This window comes from Podarcis tiliguerta (genome assembly GCF_965153285.1).
Source record: "Podarcis tiliguerta genome assembly, chromosome: 8".
In the NCBI taxonomy this organism is placed as follows: domain Eukaryota; kingdom Metazoa; phylum Chordata; class Lepidosauria; order Squamata; family Lacertidae; genus Podarcis; species Podarcis tiliguerta.
In genome coordinates, this window is record NC_139541.1 from 40683915 (window position 1) to 40702702 (window position 18788).

Sequence of the window (18788 nt, forward strand, 5' to 3'; positions counted from 1 at the left end):
AAGTTCTCCCAAAGCACAAACTCTGCTTTGTTGTAGCAGCTGGTGCTTGAAGGACAAACTGTGTATCACAGGGGGAAGTTTTCCCAGCAGCTGAGATAAGAGAGGGGGCACCTCTGGGATAAAATCTGCTCATGGAAAAAAAAGATAGCGACTTTCAAGATCTGTGTAGTTTTGGTGGTGAGGCAGAGGGAAAGCACAGCCACAACCCATTTTGCATGTGGTGTCTGGCCCCATCCATGCTACACAATCAACCGCTTCTTGGACTCACAGAAGCCAGCATGTCCTCCAACACATTTGAAGTTCAAGCAGTACCACCAGCTAAAAAAAGGAACAGGAAAAAAAGTGGTGGCGGGAACGGTCTGCCCCAATGGGAGAACAACTAGCAACACCTTTGTCCTGCCTCAGAACACATGGAATGCTAGTGCCAAACTAAATAGCATGGTGGAGATTCCTTTTACGTAACTATCATGGGAAGCAGCGCCTGTTAAAGGAACATGAAATACAGAAGTTGGGGGGAAAACGCACTTTGAAACAGGTTCTAATGAAATCCTTAGAAAATTGGAACACAAAAGATCAGAATTAGAAGTGTTATATATGGAGAGAATAGGCAAATCCATGCTCGTTGTGAGTCAAAAGTTATATGAAGATGGTAATAAACATTCCAAATGCTAGCCAGGGCTCTCAAAAGTAAGCAATGTATTTAAATAATTACTTTAAATATGGAACTCACTCATGACTAAAATCAGATTAGCAATATGTTTATAGAGTTTTATAAAGAGCTATATAACCCTTTACCTGAAAAAAATTAAGTGAGAAGATGTGTTATCAAACCTTTCATATAGAAAGCACAACAAAAGATAACACTCTGCAGAAGAAATTGATCAAGCTATTAAAAAAACTGAAATACTATATATGAGCCCTTGACCCGATGGGCTTGGCAACACATTTTTTTAAAAATACAGAGACCTACTTACACTTTATATTTGTCAACTTTATCCATCTGGCAAGAGCAATCAGGTGCTGATACATAGGCATTGATCCAGAATAACTGTTCTTCTAAAGCCAGGCAGAGATAAAGCACAGGTGTGCTCATACAGGCGAATTACCTTATTGAATCAGGACCAGATTATCTTCTTCTCAATTTTAGTTGCACATTTAAATCTAATAATTAGGAATTTAATCCATACAGACGAAACATACCTCTTGGGCATATCTTGGATCCCATAAGACTGTTCTTTTTGGATTTATGTTCCTTAGAAATTTACAAAGCCTTTGGTGGTCTGGAATGGTGTTATCTCTTAACATTTTGCAGACATGCCTACTAGGCAATCACCTTATTACAGCAATAGCTAAACTCTATTCAAATAATTCAGCTACTCTAAGAATTAATAACATGGACTCCTCAGCAATTGCAATCTGGAGGGGGACAAAAAAGGTTGTCCCTTGTGGCTACTGCTCCTCGTCTTCTCCTTTGAACCATTCGCTAATATCTTACGTCTTAATCCAAATGTAAAAGGATATTCAAGAGAGGGCAAAGAGCATCTATTGACAATGTATGCAGATGATATTGTTGTGATGATGAAAGGCCCTAAGGGGTCAGCCTGTGCATTAAAGGAAGAATGAAAATCTTTTTCTAAAGTGTCAGACTTAAAAGTAAACATTGGAAAATCAATGATGTTTTTCAGTCTTCCACCACTGACTCAAATACACACACGTCATATTCTTAATACACCTATGTGCTGCTCTGCATCTGAGACTTGGGTGTGCCAATTCTAAAAAACATGAACCATGAATCTAAACTGAATTATCCCATTATTTTAAAAATGAACATGGACTTTAAAAAATGGAACAAATCTAACCTTTCCATTTTAGGCTCTATTGCAGCAGTACATATGTTAATTCCCCGTTTTCTGTCTCTTTTTCAGGTCCTCCTTACTTTTCTCCAACGTCCAAATGGCAAACTAAAATTGTTTCATATTTCAAGATAAGTCTTCAAGGTTGCCCATGAAATCCTATTTTCTTTTCTTTTTTAAATCAAAGTTGTTGGGGTTTACCAAACCTCTCGGTATACCATGATGCGTTCCAATTGAGACAGCAGGCTTTCATGATTATGAAGGATGGTAAGAAATGGATCAATTTGGAAGAAAAACAAATAGCCCTAGGTCTGCTATTTGCTTCATCTTTCAAAAACCTTAAAATTATCACCCAAATGAATAACCCATATTTACAAACTAAATTGATGATATGGAAAAAATGGAAGTTGACTCTCCCCAGGTTGTTCACCACTCACTTCTCTGCAGACATATGCCAGTCTGAAAGATGATACTTTAAAAGCTAAAATAAAGAAAAGGGTAAAATTGGGTTATTTCAGACTGATTTTTTTTTTTACAGGAGTAAGACCAGTAACTTTAAATGTACTAAAAATGGGAATTAACTTTAAACAAGACTTCAAATTCTACAAATCAAACATTTACTAAAGGATCTGATGGTTAAATTACATGCAACTTCTTTTGAATGATCCAAGGTGCCACTAGGTAATGGAGATAAGGAAATAGTATCAAAATTTTATGGTTACTTAATACAGAATTTGGGGACTTGTCTAGCCTAAAATCAAAATGGGAACATGATGTAAAAGTAACAATGGAATACTCAATTTGGAAAGGCATATGGATGAAGAAACCCTTTAAAGTCAGTGTATGCAAATATTAAAGAACTTTCACTCAAAATCTTCCACAGATGGTATAGGACTCCATCCCAACATCACATCAACTATAAGCCCCTTATGTTGGCGTGGATGTGACACTAAGGGGACAAATATACATTTATGGTGGACTTGTTCTTGAATACAAGTTGTTTGGTCCCTGGTTCACATAGAACTAACAGCACTAATAAAGAAAACAACTGAATTCACTCCATAGCTTTTTATTTTAACAATGTTCCAAGGTACAAATAAAAATGTACTATCTAAAGAACTCATCACTTTAGCAACTGTAACAAGGCGGTCTATTGTCCAACACTGGAAATATTTTGTGGTATAAAAACATGTACAACACTGCAATTTCAGCAGAAATTACATTTAGTTTTCAATTAATTCAAGTTGAGGCATAACCTATGGATTTTGGTGCAGTGTGGTGGGATTTTATATAGTATGTTATTAATACTAATTGAAGTAACTTGATTCCACAAGTAAATAAGAATGTTTGCCTATCGTGAGACTATAAGATGATGTCATCCTGTTTGTGGATAGAATATATCTTATTCTACTGTCTTTTTACTTTAACCTTATTTATAGCATTTGTACTCCAGATGATTATGGCATAATACCAGTTTATTAATATCACAGCAGACCTACAGTGAAAAATAACATTTATAAGAAAATAAAAAAATGAAATGACGTATTTTTTATACTGTAAAATGTGCACTTTCCATAGCAATTGTTTACACAAAGTTGAATCTGTATTTTCAGTACTGAAAAATAAAAGGGGAAAAAATGGAGGGAGGGGGAGAGCCTATGTCAGAAAGCAGAGGGAGAAGCCTCCAGTGATGCTAAGAGATTGTGGCTATCAGCCTGCTGGCCCAATGCAATAAACTGCAAAAGTACCTCTGGCCCACCCTGTGTCCACATAGCATTGGATCTCAGGCACTTGCCCCCAGGTTCACAAGAGCCCCCGATTCTTCATCGTCCGCCATCGGTCCTTGATCGCCACAGGAGTGCGGTTCTTAAAGGGGAATGCCTGGGAAATGGCTTTCCACCTCCCTTCCCCAAACTTCTTCACGCCTTCCTTAATCCACTGAGACTCCTCTGAAGTCCAGATCTAGAAAGAAGAGGGCATAGGCTCTCATGAGCAACCATCAAGTGCTGCAAGACTTGCCCCTTGTCCCCATGACAGAACGACAGATACCCCAGCCTCTGGAGATGGTTCCATGGCTGTTGCTAACAGAGGATTGCCACTGACATGGAATGTAGCTCAGTAACTCACAGCAGGCAAATATCCAGCCCATATTTCAAGACATTAAACCCAACTTGGTGGAACACTTAGTCCTCCTTCTGCAATATGTGGGTAATAAAAATAAAATTCAGCCACCTTACAGTGTGGTTGAAGAGGCCATCAAAGATAGCAGATATAATGTGCTGAGATTGCCCAGGCTTCTTTGAAACACCTGGGTATCCAAGACCCTTGATTATTTAATTAATTAGGAGAGGCCCCTTAGTCCAGTGGTTGAATATGCAGAAGATCCCAGCTTCAAACCTGTGACATCTCCAGGTAGAGCCGCGAAAGAGACACCTGTACTGAAACCCTGTAGCACAGACAATACTGAGCTAGACGGACCAGGATTCAGCATATGGCAGCTTTCTATGTTCCCATTAATGGGGATTTCATCAGTTCTTTCATTTGGGAGAGGGGGTCCTCATCAACTGGCCTCCATTTAGAGGGGTCTTGTCAAGGCAGGCCTATTTCTCCCCACTGGAGTGCTCAGCTCCAGACTGGGTGTAGGCTTGGTTACCTTCTTTTTCGAACCAAAGAGGGAAGTGTTGATGCTGCTGGTGCCTTCTTCCTTCGATTCTGAAACACAAATTCATTTACAAACTTTATGGGATGCATGATTTTACCACTACTACACCTCATCAGAAATCCAGGGTAGTGGTCAAATTCCACCCAGCCCTTGGCATGATGTGTAGAGTCAACTACTGATGGAACTATGTTAAGGGTTGCCATAAATCCAGGGCATCCCAGACATGTCCTCTTTTGGGGGGCCAACATGCCCAATCCAGGGGGATTTTTTACATTTTAAAGGACATGTCTGGGGTTGTAGGGAGGGGTTATTTATTCATTTATTGCTTGGCCAACTCTACACACCACTGCTGCCACCAGCCCAAGCTGGGAAAAGAAGAATGTGGGTGCACTTCCTTCCCTGGCTCAGGCTGTCCTCTTTTTTGCTCTTCAAGATCTGGCAACCCTAAACTATGTGGCAAACAGTCATCCATGTTCACTCACAGTTGCCATCTCATTCTAGCACAGTTCACAAAATTGATCACTTTGTTTTGCAAGATGCTTACCAGGTTTTGAGAGTTTTGCCTTTAGCTAGTCTGGGCATTGCCTAAGCAAGCCTCCTGAAGGACCGCACTTAACAGTTCTCTTTGCCCGCCATGCTGGCAATGTTTTTCCCCATATCATTGTGATGTCACTGGGTAATGCAATGTGAGAAGCCATCAAAACTGCACAGGTGCTTTAATTAGAAGAGTGCATGGAGCTACAATTGAGCATCATGCAGAGCAAGAAGCCAGTGCTGCTGCTGTGCACTTGCGAGTAGGCAGTCCAAATATTTTACTTTTCTGATCCAAGAGCTGTGCCCCCAAATCCTTACTGTGTACAGGATACTAGCTGCTTCACCAGGCTCCAATTAACTTCTCAATTCTATGGAGCAGACAATGGGAACTCAAAGCTCCTGGCCTGACATTCAGACACTCACAGAGGAGAGCCTCAGCTGCTTGGCAGCTTTGCTATTTTGAGAGTAGCTTCGCTATATTTCTGCCAAAGCCCTTTGCGGCAAAGAACCCTTGATCATGCCGAGCACCCAAAACCAAGCAGACAGATTCAAACATTTGCTGCTTACCAAAAAGTTCATCCTCATCACTCCAGACCTCCTTTTCTTCATCCTGATTTAAACAAATTAGTCTCCTCTTTGCTAATCTGAATGGAACAGAGAAACACAAGTAAGGAAAGACCTACCCCACAAGGAGATGAGACAGGACTGAGCTGCATCAATTAATGTCACACACAACCAGGATTATGGAGATGATGGGTTAAGTATCAGACAAGGAGCGAGGTTAATTTGTCCCAGCAAACACACCACTGCAGAGACCTATGGCAGCTTAAATATGAGCAAATAGCTGGTGGCAAAAACACAAACCCTTATCCTTGGCACAGACGGAAGGGGGGGGGGGGAGAGAAATAACATTTTCTACCTTCTGTCTGGCAACTGAAGCTAACATTCCAGGCATCTGACAAAGCAGAGTCCGGCACAGGTGTTTCTGCCACAATAAATCTGTTTAGCAATCTTTAATGGGGCCAGAGACCGTATTGTCAATTCTGCTATCTTTGCAATCTGAGTAATAAAAATTAAGACAAGGTATGTGAACCAGATTCTCTTGCCACCTGCTTCTACTAGCTGGGGGAGAAGATGCACAGCGATGCAACCCTACCACTGCAAACCACCTTTGCCTTCCTTGGAGCTTCTGGGCTGAGGCCTTCTAATGGATTCCTTGCAAAGGTGAAAGTTGCACCAAATGCCTCATGCTATGCCGGTTCCCCAGCAGACCCCACAGCAGTCATGGCCTCTTACCTGGGATATCGGGAGGTATTATCAGGCTGGGTGGGTATTTGGGGCTGTGCAGGCCGGACAACCAAAGTTGCCACAGGCCTCTTGGATGGAACTCGGGAGGAACTCGGGGGGTTCCAGCTCTCTGACCCCATAACCAGTGTGCTTATGGACACTGAGCGTTCACTGGGGTGCGGCCTGGAGGCAGCACGGTTCTTCTCCGTTTGGCACTTGGCTGCGTGGAAATCAGAAGCCAAACATGGCTTGGGGAAAGTCCAGTCCAACTTGTCCAGTTTTGAAAACTCTTCATCTGCATCTGGGGAATTGGACAGGATCTTGAAAGCATCCCTCAGAGTAGAAAACCCATACGAGCCCATCCTCTTAGGCGAGCATCTGCAAAATAAAGAAACATCAGAAGGTTGCTCCACAAGTTTTGCCAATTTATGTTGCTGACCTCACCCCCAAGACCTTGCTCCCCTGGCAGCAGGTGCAATTTGAGTCTGAGTGCTGAGAGCCAGAAGTTGTATGGCAAAACAGCTGCCCAGCATGGCAAAGGGAGTCAAAACTGTAAGAGGCCATAGGCTGCTAACCTGTCAGAGTCACTGGAAACTGCTGAGACAGTGGCAACAGCAACCACAGCAGGCTCTGCAGCTCCACTGGTTTCTTCTTCTGGCTTTGAAGCTGCCTGGCACTCATCAACCACTTTAGCAAGCTCCAAAACAGCTCCCTTTGCCTCCATCAAAGGCCTTGCAACTGTCTCACGGCCTCCCTCCAGAGAATGTGGCTGTTCTTCCACTGTATTTCTAGGCCCTGCCTCAGGCCAGGGCTCTTCCAAAGTCTCATCAGATCTTCCCACAGATTCAGGTTTATCTGCTGCCGCCACCTCTGAGGTTTCTTTCACCATTTCCTCCTTGCTGGCCATTTCCAAAGGATTGAGCCTGGTCTCTATCTGATCATCCAAATCCCTTTTTGCCATCTTAAACAGAGAATGTGAACACAGTTACTAGAGAACACTTCTCAACTTTATTTTCTTTTTTCTAGTTCTATACAGCAGCCATGCCCAAGCTGGTGCCCTGAAGATGCTTTACCTACAATTCCCCTAAGCCCCAGTCAGCACAGCCTCATGATGCTGGAGCTGTTGGGAATTGCTAGTCCAAAACATTGTCAGGTTACAAGCTTGATATATGTCAAATGTGACATTGGAGCCCTGTGCTGTTCTGCTGTGGGGTACTTTGCTCTTTACAAAAATATTTTCCAAACACATAATAGTTTGGCCAGGGAGGCTTCTGTCTTAAGCCTCAGGTGCTGAATGTACTTTTTTGATCACAGTGTTTAGACGGCAAGAGCTGCTGTGGCAATGTGGGTGATATTCAAGTGCTCCAGCAACACACAGAAATATATGAAGAAAGCAAGCTGCCTTATGCCAAGCCAGACCAATGGTTCATATAGTTTCCTATCACCACACATTGAGTGACAGCGGCTCTCCGGGGTTTCAAGCAGGGGACATTCCCAGTCCTACCTAGAGATGCCAGGGATTGAACTTGGGACCTTCTGCATGCAAAGCAGATGTTCGACTACTAAGCTGTGCTCCCACTACAACATCCCACATCTCAATCAAGCAGCACTCCATACCCTTGCTTACCTCTAAGAGAAAGGGCTCAGAGTCACTCAAGCAGCTTTCTAAATACAGAAGTATTCTCTGCTGGAAAGCTTTATAGGAAAAGTTCCAGATGGCTGGATGAGCGAAGTTTTTTTCTCGGATGATGCTCTGGAACATCGACCTCATTTTCTAAGCAAGGGGAAATGTTTTTCAGTACTTGCAAGCAAATTGCAGCACAGGGCAGAGATAAAAGCAATTTTTGCAGTCATTAGAAGTTTAAACAAAACAAGCCAAACCACTAGAGCAGTCTAGGTAATGTCACAAATGCATGAAAGTAATGATGACTAGAGATGTGGACCACAATCTGTAGCAACATGTGCTGCTTGTAGATGCAATTTTTCTCACTGCGTGAGGGGGACAATAAACTTTCAAGTATTTAAAGAACTCACTGAATTTGAGAATGTGGGAAGGACAAACCATGACTCTGCTTTGCAGTGAAATGACCCTATAAGAGGCACATTTCAACAACAACCTCGACATGAACTCATACCTGCTGAAAGCTCACCTGGGAACTTGGGTCCTTTGATATGTGTTTCCTCAGGATCTTGCTGGCTTGTTCATATTCTTTGTTTTTTAGACAGGTTATAACAGCCTGGAGGAGAAAGACAAAATAATGGTTTGCAAGGAAGACTTTGGGGGAATGTTCCTAATCTTAAGAAGATACTGTTCGAGAGATATCCCTCTGGCAATTTTCTAGATCTGCTTCACATTTTCAACCCAGTGTGTTTTATTGTGTAATATTAGACCACTTATTAAAGAATAAAAAAAAATTCAAGTAAGGCAAGTTACTTAAAAGTCTGTAGGCTAACAACATTGAAATAATGTATGCCTCAGGAGAGTCAAGAAGCCAGCTTTTCCTGGATTGCCCCAGAAGGAAACAAGTTTTCAAAACATGCTGAGTTCCAATAAACTCAGGCACTTCTGAGGAGACATTTCCCTTTCATTTCATCCCAACATATAGGAATCGTGCCTCCTTGCTTCTATTAACTTTTGTGAACTTATTTAAAAGTCCAATTTAAGTATGGAGAAAAATAGGCAAGAGTTAATCCTGGCATTGAATTAGCACCTTAATTAAACCCTTTCCTAAATATACTGCGTTTTGAAACTCAAGACAGCTGTCCTCATACTAACTAGGCTGAGAAACAGTAATCAGTGCCCACAGAAGAGGAAATGCTAACACTTACTGCTTCCTTTATTTTATTTCTTATTTCTTCTATTATATCAATGCCTATGTCCAATTCATTCTTCATCTTATCCAAAAGAACAAGGGCATATTCAAGAGGTGTTAACTTGGTCTTGGTATCAATGGTCCAGTCTTCTTCAATCCTAGACAGAAGCTGGATAATCCGCAGCTGAATGCCAATGCGTTTCTCTAGCACTAGGGGCCTTGCAAGCACAGCTGGAGAAGAACAAGACAGTCAAAACAGCTACTAAGCAAAATCAGATAGTTCAGCAAACCAGGTGTAACGAGGCTTGGGCCAGGGCACCAAAGCCCTGTCCCATATCTTGTATCCCTGGCCATATACAGACAGACAGCTTCATCCCAACATGCCCTTTGGCTCAGGAGTCACTTTGCATTTGCTTGTTTTTGTGTGTGTGATCTACAATATCCTTTAGTATCTATATATACACAAACACACACATTTTTTTTAGTGTCTTAATCTTTGTGGTAAGAGATCTTGCTGGAGCTCCCGTTTTGTGGGGCAGAAATGCAGTATGTACAGATTTTATTTATAGACACACAGAAGTAATTACTGTAAGAAAATGAATGGTAAAGTACAGTAGTTGAGATTCTTAGAACTACACTCCAAAGGTGCTAGGCCATTCCTAACGGTTGGCTTCTGGAAACCATCACACTCAACTACAGCCCACACCCAAAACTCATTAAACTCAATCTCTTAATACACACATCAACATTCTCCAATTTGAAATAGATTTCAAGAGGGCTCTGAAATTTTCAGGTACTTAGGAGGCTAAAGGCAGCCGGGCTTGCGGGGGGGCAGGCGGGGCAGGGATCCTGACCATCTGTGATGGGCTTTAGGAAGCATTCATTTAAGGGGGCATGTATGTATCCTAACCATCTTCCTGAGAATCACAGCTGGCTGTTTTCAGACCGACCTTCTGAGTTCTGTGCTGTTGGTTAGTTGTACTTTGTGCATTTTCTTTAAAAATCATTATTGGATGAATTTCCCCCTAAACTGATTTTAGAACTTTGAATTTATTGTTATTCACGCTTTTATACTGTATTTTATGCTGTTTTTTTGTTGTATCACAATTGTTTTAAATTTGTTAGCCACCCTGAGCCCAGTTTTCTGAACCGGGAAGGGCGGGGTATAAATAAAAATTTATTATTATTTCCCTTAATTTCTAAAGGCAAATGACAAACGTTCCAGGGACACAGATTGTATTATATTTTAAGTTGCTTTAGGTTCATTTTTTCTTAAATGAAAACACCTAATGACTATTAACCTAGACAGCATCTTAAAAAGTAGAGACATCACCTTGCCAACAAAGGTCCGTATAGTAAAAGCTATGGTTTTCCCAGTAGTGATGTATGGAAGTGAGAGCTGGACCATAAAGAAGGCTGATCACCGAAGAATTGATGCTTTTGAATTATGGTGCTGGAGGAGAGTGGCTGAGGAAACCCAGCCAGATGGGCGGCGTATAACTAATAAAATTATTATTAGTTATTTACACTCACGTTCCTTAGCAGGAAATACCTTTACAGTTATTTAACCCAGCGAGAATGTTCCCCAAATGCCCCTTTCGTAAAACAAACTGGTCTCCCCACCGTATATGACGTCCCGCAGCTGGCGAAAGTCCTGGCTGCGGCCGGCCCGGAAAGCCTGAAGGGCCCGGTGGGCGTAGAAGAGGATGGCCCACCGGTTCACCGCCTCCTCCAAGGCCTTTTCGCGAGCCTCCGCGGCTCCTTCGGGCGACGCAGCAAGAGACGCTCCACGGCCACCGCCCGCCATCTTCCCTCTCCCGCGCGCCATCCCGCCGGGAAGGGGGCGTTGGCGTAAGTGACGACATTTAACGGGTCCTTCCCCTGACGTAATCGGTGGGCGGGACAGGAGCGGGGAGCGCGGAGGGCAGCGCTGGCTCAGAGCCTGGGACCCTGTAGTCTCAGCACCGTCCCGGTCCTAGCGGGGCGATCTCTGCTCGCTCCTCTGCTTGGAGGCCCACAAAGTGCAGAGGGTGGAAAGGAAGGCTATGGGCAGCTCGCCCTCCGCCGCGGCGCTGCTTGCCCAGGGAAATCAAGGGGGCAGCCGGGCAGGTTCTAACAGACAATGGCAGAGAAAGCGGACTTGGGGAGGATAGAGGGCCGAGACCGGGACACTGTCTCTGGCGGGTTGCTGCTGCAGCTGCGCTGCACGTGCGAAGTCACCAGACGGAGGGATCAAGATGCCCCGACGGCTGGGGGGTGGGATCATCTGCAGCAGTTGCCAGATGCTCCCGCGTTGTCTCTTGTGCCTCTTCAGCCAATCAAAGAGAGCTGCTCTTTCTCCCTCTCTCGTTTCATGCTGGCCAACTCCCTTCACGCCTGTCCGGCCTGCCTCGCCCCTTCCAGGAAGGCGCCCTACGCCTCTGCCTCGGGCAGCCTGGGGAACAGGGCTCCTGGAGATCGGTCCTGCTTGGTTGGCTGGAGGAAGGGACTTGGAGATGATGGCGGTGGGGTAAAGCCCCACTTGCGATTTCTGGGTCGGGAGACGGGTTGTATATGGGGCTGGGGTCCATAAGGACTTTTTCGGGCAGCCCATAATATTTCTTCCGTTGTTGATATCATTTTCTTTTCATATCACTCTGCGAAGTCTTAGCACCAGACACAACATTGCGAAAAGAAGATGGGCAACTATTCAAACTGGACCAAAGAGAGCGAAGCTGCATTAAAAGGGTTTTATTTTGCATGGGAAATGCGAGCGGTTTTTAAATACTATAAAACGCAACTTTTCCGTATGCACACGGCTTCCGGCTGCCCCTGAGCGCTCGTTCTGCAGCCCTGCTGGGATCATTTCGGGGGGGAAGGCAGAATCTAATCGAGGCTGCCCCTAAACTCGGGAATTGAGAGACTATAAAAGAAGACGGAAGTTTTGCCTCGTGTGTTTATAGTGCAGCGCGCTTCTTTGTAGCTCAGTTTCCGGCTCTCTGCCGGAAGTGGAGCCCATGTGCATCCTCCTTTTGCTGCCATGGCGGGAGCTGCGGGCGCGTCGCTCTGGGTGAGGAAGGTCGCACAGTGGGCGGGCGCTGGGTTCAAGGGAGGCCGTAGCTTCGTACCAGAGCAGGCATTTTGCAGGTCGAGGTACCCTGTGAAGAAAGAGCCTTTGCTCTGCCGGGGAGAGCCTAGAGGGAGGCCCGCCTTTGCCAGACAGCGCAGGCGATACTCGATGAGCAAATTATTTGCCCCCCCGCAGTGCTCTGCGCGCGCGCACCCACCCACCCGTGTTGCTGGTTTGAAGCAACTAATGGGGAAATGCGGAGTGGATTCTTCTGTCTTGAGGCGGGGCTAGATGCGCTGTAGGACGATATGCAGTCTTGCAGCTGTGGTTGCCCAGAAACAGGATACCAGCCTCCAATTCAAGGGGAAAGTTGCAACTCCTTCACTACTGTGTCACCTATGAAAGCGCTTAACTCCTCTTACTGCTAGAAAGGGACTAAGCGAAGTTTGCAGGGCAGGTATCATGTCTTCGAGAGAGGAAGGAGCTGATGCCAGTCAGCGCAAGAAGCCCTGACCTAGGTGGTCCAAAAATCTGTCGGGGGGGTGGGGTGGGGAAGCAGCTCCTTTCCGTTCCTTAGTGAACCGCGCAGCTTGAACGTAGTTGCTGGGAGGGCTCCAGTGGCCAGCTGTGAGAGCAAATTGTGTGTTGCTCCTTTGGGATAGGCTGGAGCAACAGCCAAGCCAAGCAGAGGTTGAGCGGGTGCAGCTTTTGCTGAGCAGCAGTGGTTCTCCTGCCTGCCATGCAGCTGCTGAAGGGCTTGAGGCAGATTCCTCTACCAAAAGGCCTCTTGTCGGATCTGGCCAGTCATTGCCAGGAGCCAGTAGTAATTGGAAGCTATGCCTTCCTTATGTTGTGGCATCTGAAATCCTCCCCTTTTGCCATCCCAGGTAGTACCAGCAGCTCTTCAACAGGATTCCTGCTGCGTTTAGCCCTTTCAGAGTGCCCTATGCGGACCAGCTGCTTTCTCAGTTTTAGGGTCAGTATTTATCCCAACTGGGGTGATGAGGCAGGGTAGCTTGGCCAGGTCTAGCCAAAGCCAACTTGGAGCTTTAACCCAGATATTCCAGACAGAGTTCTGTGGGTGTGTTAGGGTGGAGCAGGGTGGTAGACCTTCCTCCTCCCGTTCTCCAGGGGTTGGGTGGGCTGTAGGCTTGGGGGTGTATCTCACTCTCTTTGCTCTCCCAGCGACGCTTTAAGGAGGCAACAGTGATTCTCGGTGGGGGCAGCCTGATCTTCACCTCATACCTGGTGGTCAAGGGAGATGAGCACTTCTACGCTGCGCAGCTGATGCCACTCCTGCAGAGAGTGGTGGGCCCTGAGACAGCCCACAGGCTGGCTGTGCGCTTTGTGGCTCTGGGGATCCTGCCCTGCTCAAGCCAATCTGACTCGGATGCATTGGTGCGTAAACTATGCAGGTGACTGGCGGTCAGAGGCTGCTGTGCTCCTGCTTTGGGCCCTGCCTCTCATCCTACTGCTCCCAGTCCCTTCCTGTGGGCTCCTAGGACAGGATGGGGCCTTCCCTGTCTCTTCTGCTGCCTAAGGCTTTCTGCTGGTTAACAGGTGCTTAATTGGCTTCCCAGGCAGTGGAAGTCTTTGGGCGCCGGTTTCGGAACCCTCTTGGCCTGGCTGCTGGTTTTGACAAGCATGGAGAGGCTGTAGATGGACTCTACAAGATGGGATTTGGCTTTGTGGAGGTGGGGAGTGTCACCCCAGAGCCCCAAGAGGGGAACCCCAGGCCCCGTGTCTTCCGGCTGCCAGAGGACCAGGCCATTATTAACAGGTAGGAGGCCGGAACAGAGGTGGGTGGCGAGGGTGAGCCTTTGACAAGCCTCTCCTGCGGTGGTGGAGGAGGTGATGTGTTGGGGAAGAGAGGGGTGGTGGTAATCACCTGAGCTGTGTCCACCACTTTCTAGGTATGGGTTCAACAGCCACGGGCATGCAGTGGTGGAGCACAGACTTCGAGCCCGACAAGAAACTCAGCGTCAGCTCAGCTCAGGTGAGGTGGCTTGTGTCCTCCCTGCCCATGAGCCATGGAAAATCCCGGCCCCCTTCTTTCCCCCACCCAATTGCTGCTGTACTAGTACATGCTTGTGGCAGTCAGATCTGGAGAGGAGCTTTCAGGGAACGTGAAGAGTGGCAAGGAGCAAATAATGCTGCAGTTGATTAGTGGAGGATTTCTGGATCCTGCCCTGGACCCTTCCCAGAGCATCTCTGGTCAGGAGCAGTGCCTGCCTGAGTGCCAGTGGCTGCTTCCTTTTGCTCAGCCCTAACAGGCCCACTGTGGTCCTGTGCTCTCCCTGGGGAAATATCTTATGTGTCTGCCCCCTCATCAAGGATTCCTCACATAGTAGTCATCTTTGCTCTGGCCCTCCCTGTCTGACCGGCTTCTGCTTGTGCATCCTCTCCCTTCCTAGCGGGGATGCCTCTTGGAATAAATCTTGGCAAGAACAAGGCCTCTGTGGATGCAGCAGCCGACTACGTGGCAGGCGTGCGTGTGCTGGGCCCACTGGCTGATTACCTGGTGGTGAATGTTTCCAGTCCCAACACACCGGGATTGCGGGCCCTTCAAGGCAAAGCAGAGCTGCGCCTCCTGTTGTCCAAGGTGAGTCTCCTGCCCCAAGAGCATTACCTGATCCCCTCTAGTAAGCAGCCAGGGCGCCCTCTGGCACATATTTCAGCGCCTGCTCTCTGGGCTGAGGGCAGCAGCTGCTTGGAGCAAAGGAGAAGCAGCCTGCTGCTCCCATTTCACATTTATTGAACAGTGCCTGGCAAAGGAAGGCCAAGGCTTTGCTGGTACATTGTTCACACATCCTACTGCAGGAGTTGAATGCATGCCTCTTTGAGAACCTTGTACAAGTGTGGCAGCCTTGCCTCCAGATGTTGGTGGTTGACCTATAGGAGGCTGCTTCTATCTTGCCCTCCTTCCTCCCCACCTTTTGGATCCTGCTGTTGAGCCCCTCCTGCTCTGCAGAACTCCACTTATGTCCCTAGTTCATAGCAGGGGCAGTTCCCCTCTCCTAGCTGTGTTGTGCTGCACTCCATGGCTTGTAATCATGGGCAGTGTGAAACTTGTGCCCTTCTGAGCAGTGTGAACATGATCTTTGACCTACGGCTGTGTGCTTCTTGGCAGGTGCTGGCTGAGAGGGACGCCTTGGCATGCAAGCACAAGCCGGCTGTACTGGTGAAAATTGCTCCAGACCTCACGGCCCAAGACAAGCAGGACATTGCCAGTGTCATCTCCGAGGTGATGCAGGGGTGGGTGGGCAGGAGCGGTTCTGTCTGGCTGCTGCCTCAATTATTCCTCGTTGGTTTGGACTTTTATGCCTTGTTCTAGAGCAGCTCCCTTAAGAGATCACCTTGCCCCATGTGGGCCTCTTTGATCACTTCCATCTGTGGAACTTGCACTTTTACACCTGCCACTCTGCACACCTCGCAAGAGCAATCTCATGAGCATAGCAGCACTTGAAACTCCCTGCCTCTTGATACTGGGCAGGCACCCGCACTATATTGCATTTAGCAAGCCTACCCAGACATGTAATTTAGTCACCTATTATTGAATTTATCTTTGTTTTAAATTGAGGTGGCTTTACATACCTTTGCTTTTAGTGAACTGTGGATTTCAGCTGTGTTTTAGCTTAAGCTATATTTGTACGCTACTTGGGAGATATAAAGATTTTTGATTAAGTGGTCTTATGAATTTCCTTTAAATAAGAGTGCGAATGGGGTAGGGCTAGACTTTCAGGGCCACCGCTGTGGGAAGAAGGGCAGCGCATAGGAGGAGAATGTGGCTCTGAGGCTTGACTGGGCTCCCTTTTTCCCAGTTAGGCGTTGATGGACTGGTGGTCACCAACACCACTGTGAGCCGCCCCAGCACCTTGCGTGCAGCTCTTCGTGGGGAGGCTGGGGGTCTAAGCGGAGCTCCCCTGCGAGAGCTCTCCACTCAGCTGGTCAGTGAGATGTACTCTCTCACCCAAGGTAAGGAGACAGGCTGGAGGGAGGGAGGGGATGCAGGTGGGAGGGACTCCAGAATCCCTCCTACTACCAGCCTCTTCTTGCCCCCCAGGACGGGTCCCCATCATTGGTGTAGGTGGAGTCTCCAGCGGGCAAGATGCCTTGGACAAGATCCGTGCAGGGGCCTCCTTGGTGCAGATGTACACTGCCCTCACCTACCGTGGGCCACCTGTGGTGGGTGCTGTGAAACAGGAGCTGGAGGCTCTGTTGAGGTGAGTGCCAGGCTGGGCCCAGCTCCCAGCTTCTTGATGGCCCAAACTCTGTGTGTGTGTGTGTGTGTGTGTGTGTGTGTGAGAGAGAGAGAGAGAGAGAGGAAGGAGGGGTGCACCTAACGGACCCTCAGTCCAGCTGTGTGTTGCAGATACATTATGATGTAATTTCAGATTCAAGCAAAGTTGTGCTGATTAAGAAAGCACAGCAGAATGAGATTGCTGCTAGCATAAGATTAGGCTGTAGAGGGAGGTGAGCAGACCACAAAACTGTCTGTCTCCCACCTAGGTTGTCATGCTGGGCTCCTTATTGCATGTATGCTCTCCATTTACACTGCAAGAAGCTGATCCCTGTTACTCTTTACATCAGCTTCAAGTACCTGGTCCTCCTTGCTTGATGTTCTGTGTCTCTCTCTCTCTCTGCCGCTTACACCCATCCCTTCTCTTCCTCCCACATTCTGCTTGCCAGCCAGCCTGCCTTTCCTCCAGATCTGCTTCCTAGCCCCTGGCACATCTCCTCTTGGAAGCCCCTGCTGCCCCCTGTTCTTCCACCTGTCCCTTATCTCCAGTCTCAAATTACCTTCCACCTCCACCAAGACAAATTACCTTTTCTCCACCACAGCTCCTTTGTGTCATTTTGTGGTCTATGGAGCCCTGGCAGCATTACAGCAGTTGATGTCTGGGACAACAGTAGTCCCAAAACAAATAATAACAGACCTTGCTTTCTATTCTTTATACCCGTGCATCTGTTGCCTTATCCAAACAATCAAATATATACTATGTAGAAGAGAAAGTGGTCTTGATCCTGTGCATATTTCACATCCTTGGTTACCTGTGACTCGCCTGCAGATCACAAGTCCGCTCCCCACAACATACAAGGATCTGCTCTACAGGCATAAGCTTTTCTGGTCACTTTTTGTAGCTGGGGAGGGAGATGGGGACCCAAGTGGGGAGCTGGTATCTTAAGCAAATAAGGACTTTGCTTCGGGTTGAGTTTTTATCTTTCTAGGCGCCAAGAAGACTGCAGGGCCAGAGACAGCTACCTGGTCCACTCACTCTGTGCTGTTTTCTCCTTTGTGCAGGGAGCAAGGATTCCAGAGTGTGCAGGATGCTGTGGGTGCAGATCACGGCCTCTGAGGACTCCTGGCATGGGCTTAGTGTGACAGCAGGGACTCTGTGGGCACAGAGATGCTTGTTTGCCCTGGTCCCCGTGGTAGCATCCAGCATGTTTCTGCTTGTAGTACTGCTGGCCCCCTCGTCTTCCCCTACATGAGGGCAGGGGGGCTTCCATCAAGATCAGCTGGGTCCATTGTTTTTCCAGCAAGGAACAAAAAAGTGCCTCCCTTAAGAGCTTCACAGTGTACTTCTTAATGCAAACTTTTGCAGTCCAGCAGGTACTAAGTGTCCCTGGAACAGGATGAGCAAACATTGACACAAGTCAAGTAGGCCAGGCTGGGGCTGGCTTCTTTCGTCAGAAACTATCAAGCAACGCAGAGGATCAGAATATGTGTGTATCCTCAGCCAAGACAAAGTCAAGGAATTCCCCTCATCTGCTGAGACCCAACAGAGTCAGGTCTGCAGTGTAACTCAGTCTCTCTCAGATGGGATTAAGTAAGGTGGGAGTATAGCAGAAATATTTTCTCTGTTTCATCCCAGAGCCCCACTCTTGATCTTAGGATGCTAAGGAGGATGGAAGCACGATCAGCATTGCTCTGAGGGGCTGTGGGATTTTGTTCCCTGCCTTGCCTTCAGGGGGAGGTGGGTATTTTTCTGGGTGGCCTTTCAATAAAGCTTTTGTTTGTTTGTTTAAACTTGTTATTTTTATTTTTTATTTCATTATGTTTTTAAATTTGGTATGAAGTGCCATATGACAAGTGCATTTCACTTGTTTTATGATGGAGATCAGCATACAAAAGGTTAAAAAACATTGCCAATGGTGGGTGGGACTTCTCTTTAATTATTAAAAGTAACTCTAAAGGAGAGCATATTGTTTCACTTCTATGTGAAGGCCAGGCACAGGCACCTCCCAAGAGTAGAAGTTCTCTCATGGAGAAGGCCCCTGCAGCTGCCCTCTGACCCATGGCTTGAGGAAGAGGTGCCAGCTCCGGAGGTAAATCTGCAGAGTCCTGAGAGCTCTGGTGAGGGGAGAGGGGCAACATTTGAAGACCCAGTTTGTTTGTATTTCAGTGGTAAGGGGGTTGTGCCCTGGCACCCAGTGCAGGCTTTGCAGCAGTGACTGGGAGGTTATCCTAGGAATTGCACCCATGCAAAATAAAAGGGGGGCAGCTGGGCGCAAAAGGCGTCAGACGAACCTCTCGCCCAAGGAGTGATTCGCAAGGGCGCGAACAGCATAGGTCACCCCACCAGACT

At 47.0% G+C, this 18788-nt stretch overlaps 2 protein-coding genes across 5 annotated transcripts; one reads left to right on the top strand and one right to left on the bottom strand.

The window, feature by feature from the left end:
* Positions 1–2906: 2906 nt before the first annotated feature.
* TERF2 (telomeric repeat binding factor 2) lies at positions 2907–11032 on the bottom strand. The gene is made up of 9 exons (XM_083452337.1): positions 10773–11032; positions 9166–9380; positions 8487–8573; positions 7964–8110; positions 6912–7297; positions 6346–6714; positions 5617–5693; positions 4507–4565; positions 2907–3815 (listed from the first exon to the last, which is right to left on the bottom strand). Exons 1-9 carry the CDS (start codon positions 10975–10977, stop codon positions 3657–3659), a joined length of 1704 nt encoding a protein of 567 aa, XP_083308463.1. The 5' UTR covers positions 10978–11032; the 3' UTR covers positions 2907–3656.
* A 314-nt stretch (positions 11033–11346) lies between these two features.
* DHODH (dihydroorotate dehydrogenase (quinone)) lies at positions 11347–18229 on the top strand. Of its 4 annotated transcripts, XM_083452548.1 has the most exons (10): positions 11347–12198; positions 13086–13174; positions 13384–13596; positions 13779–13978; positions 14112–14194; positions 14613–14800; positions 15329–15442; positions 16020–16173; positions 16262–16421; positions 17501–18229. In XM_083452548.1, the coding sequence occupies exons 2-10, from the start codon at positions 13145–13147 to the stop codon at positions 17553–17555; spliced, it is 1197 nt and encodes a 398-aa protein (XP_083308674.1). In that variant the 5' UTR covers positions 11347–12198; positions 13086–13144; the 3' UTR covers positions 17556–18229. The 4 variants fall into 4 exon arrangements, 3 of the variants coding, with proteins under 3 accessions (XP_083308674.1, XP_083308673.1, XP_083308672.1); XM_083452547.1 differs by lacking the exon at positions 13086–13174; XR_014514252.1 differs by lacking the exon at positions 11347–12198 and having other exon boundaries at positions 12206–13174; positions 16024–16173.
* Positions 18230–18788: the final 559 nt, after the last annotated feature.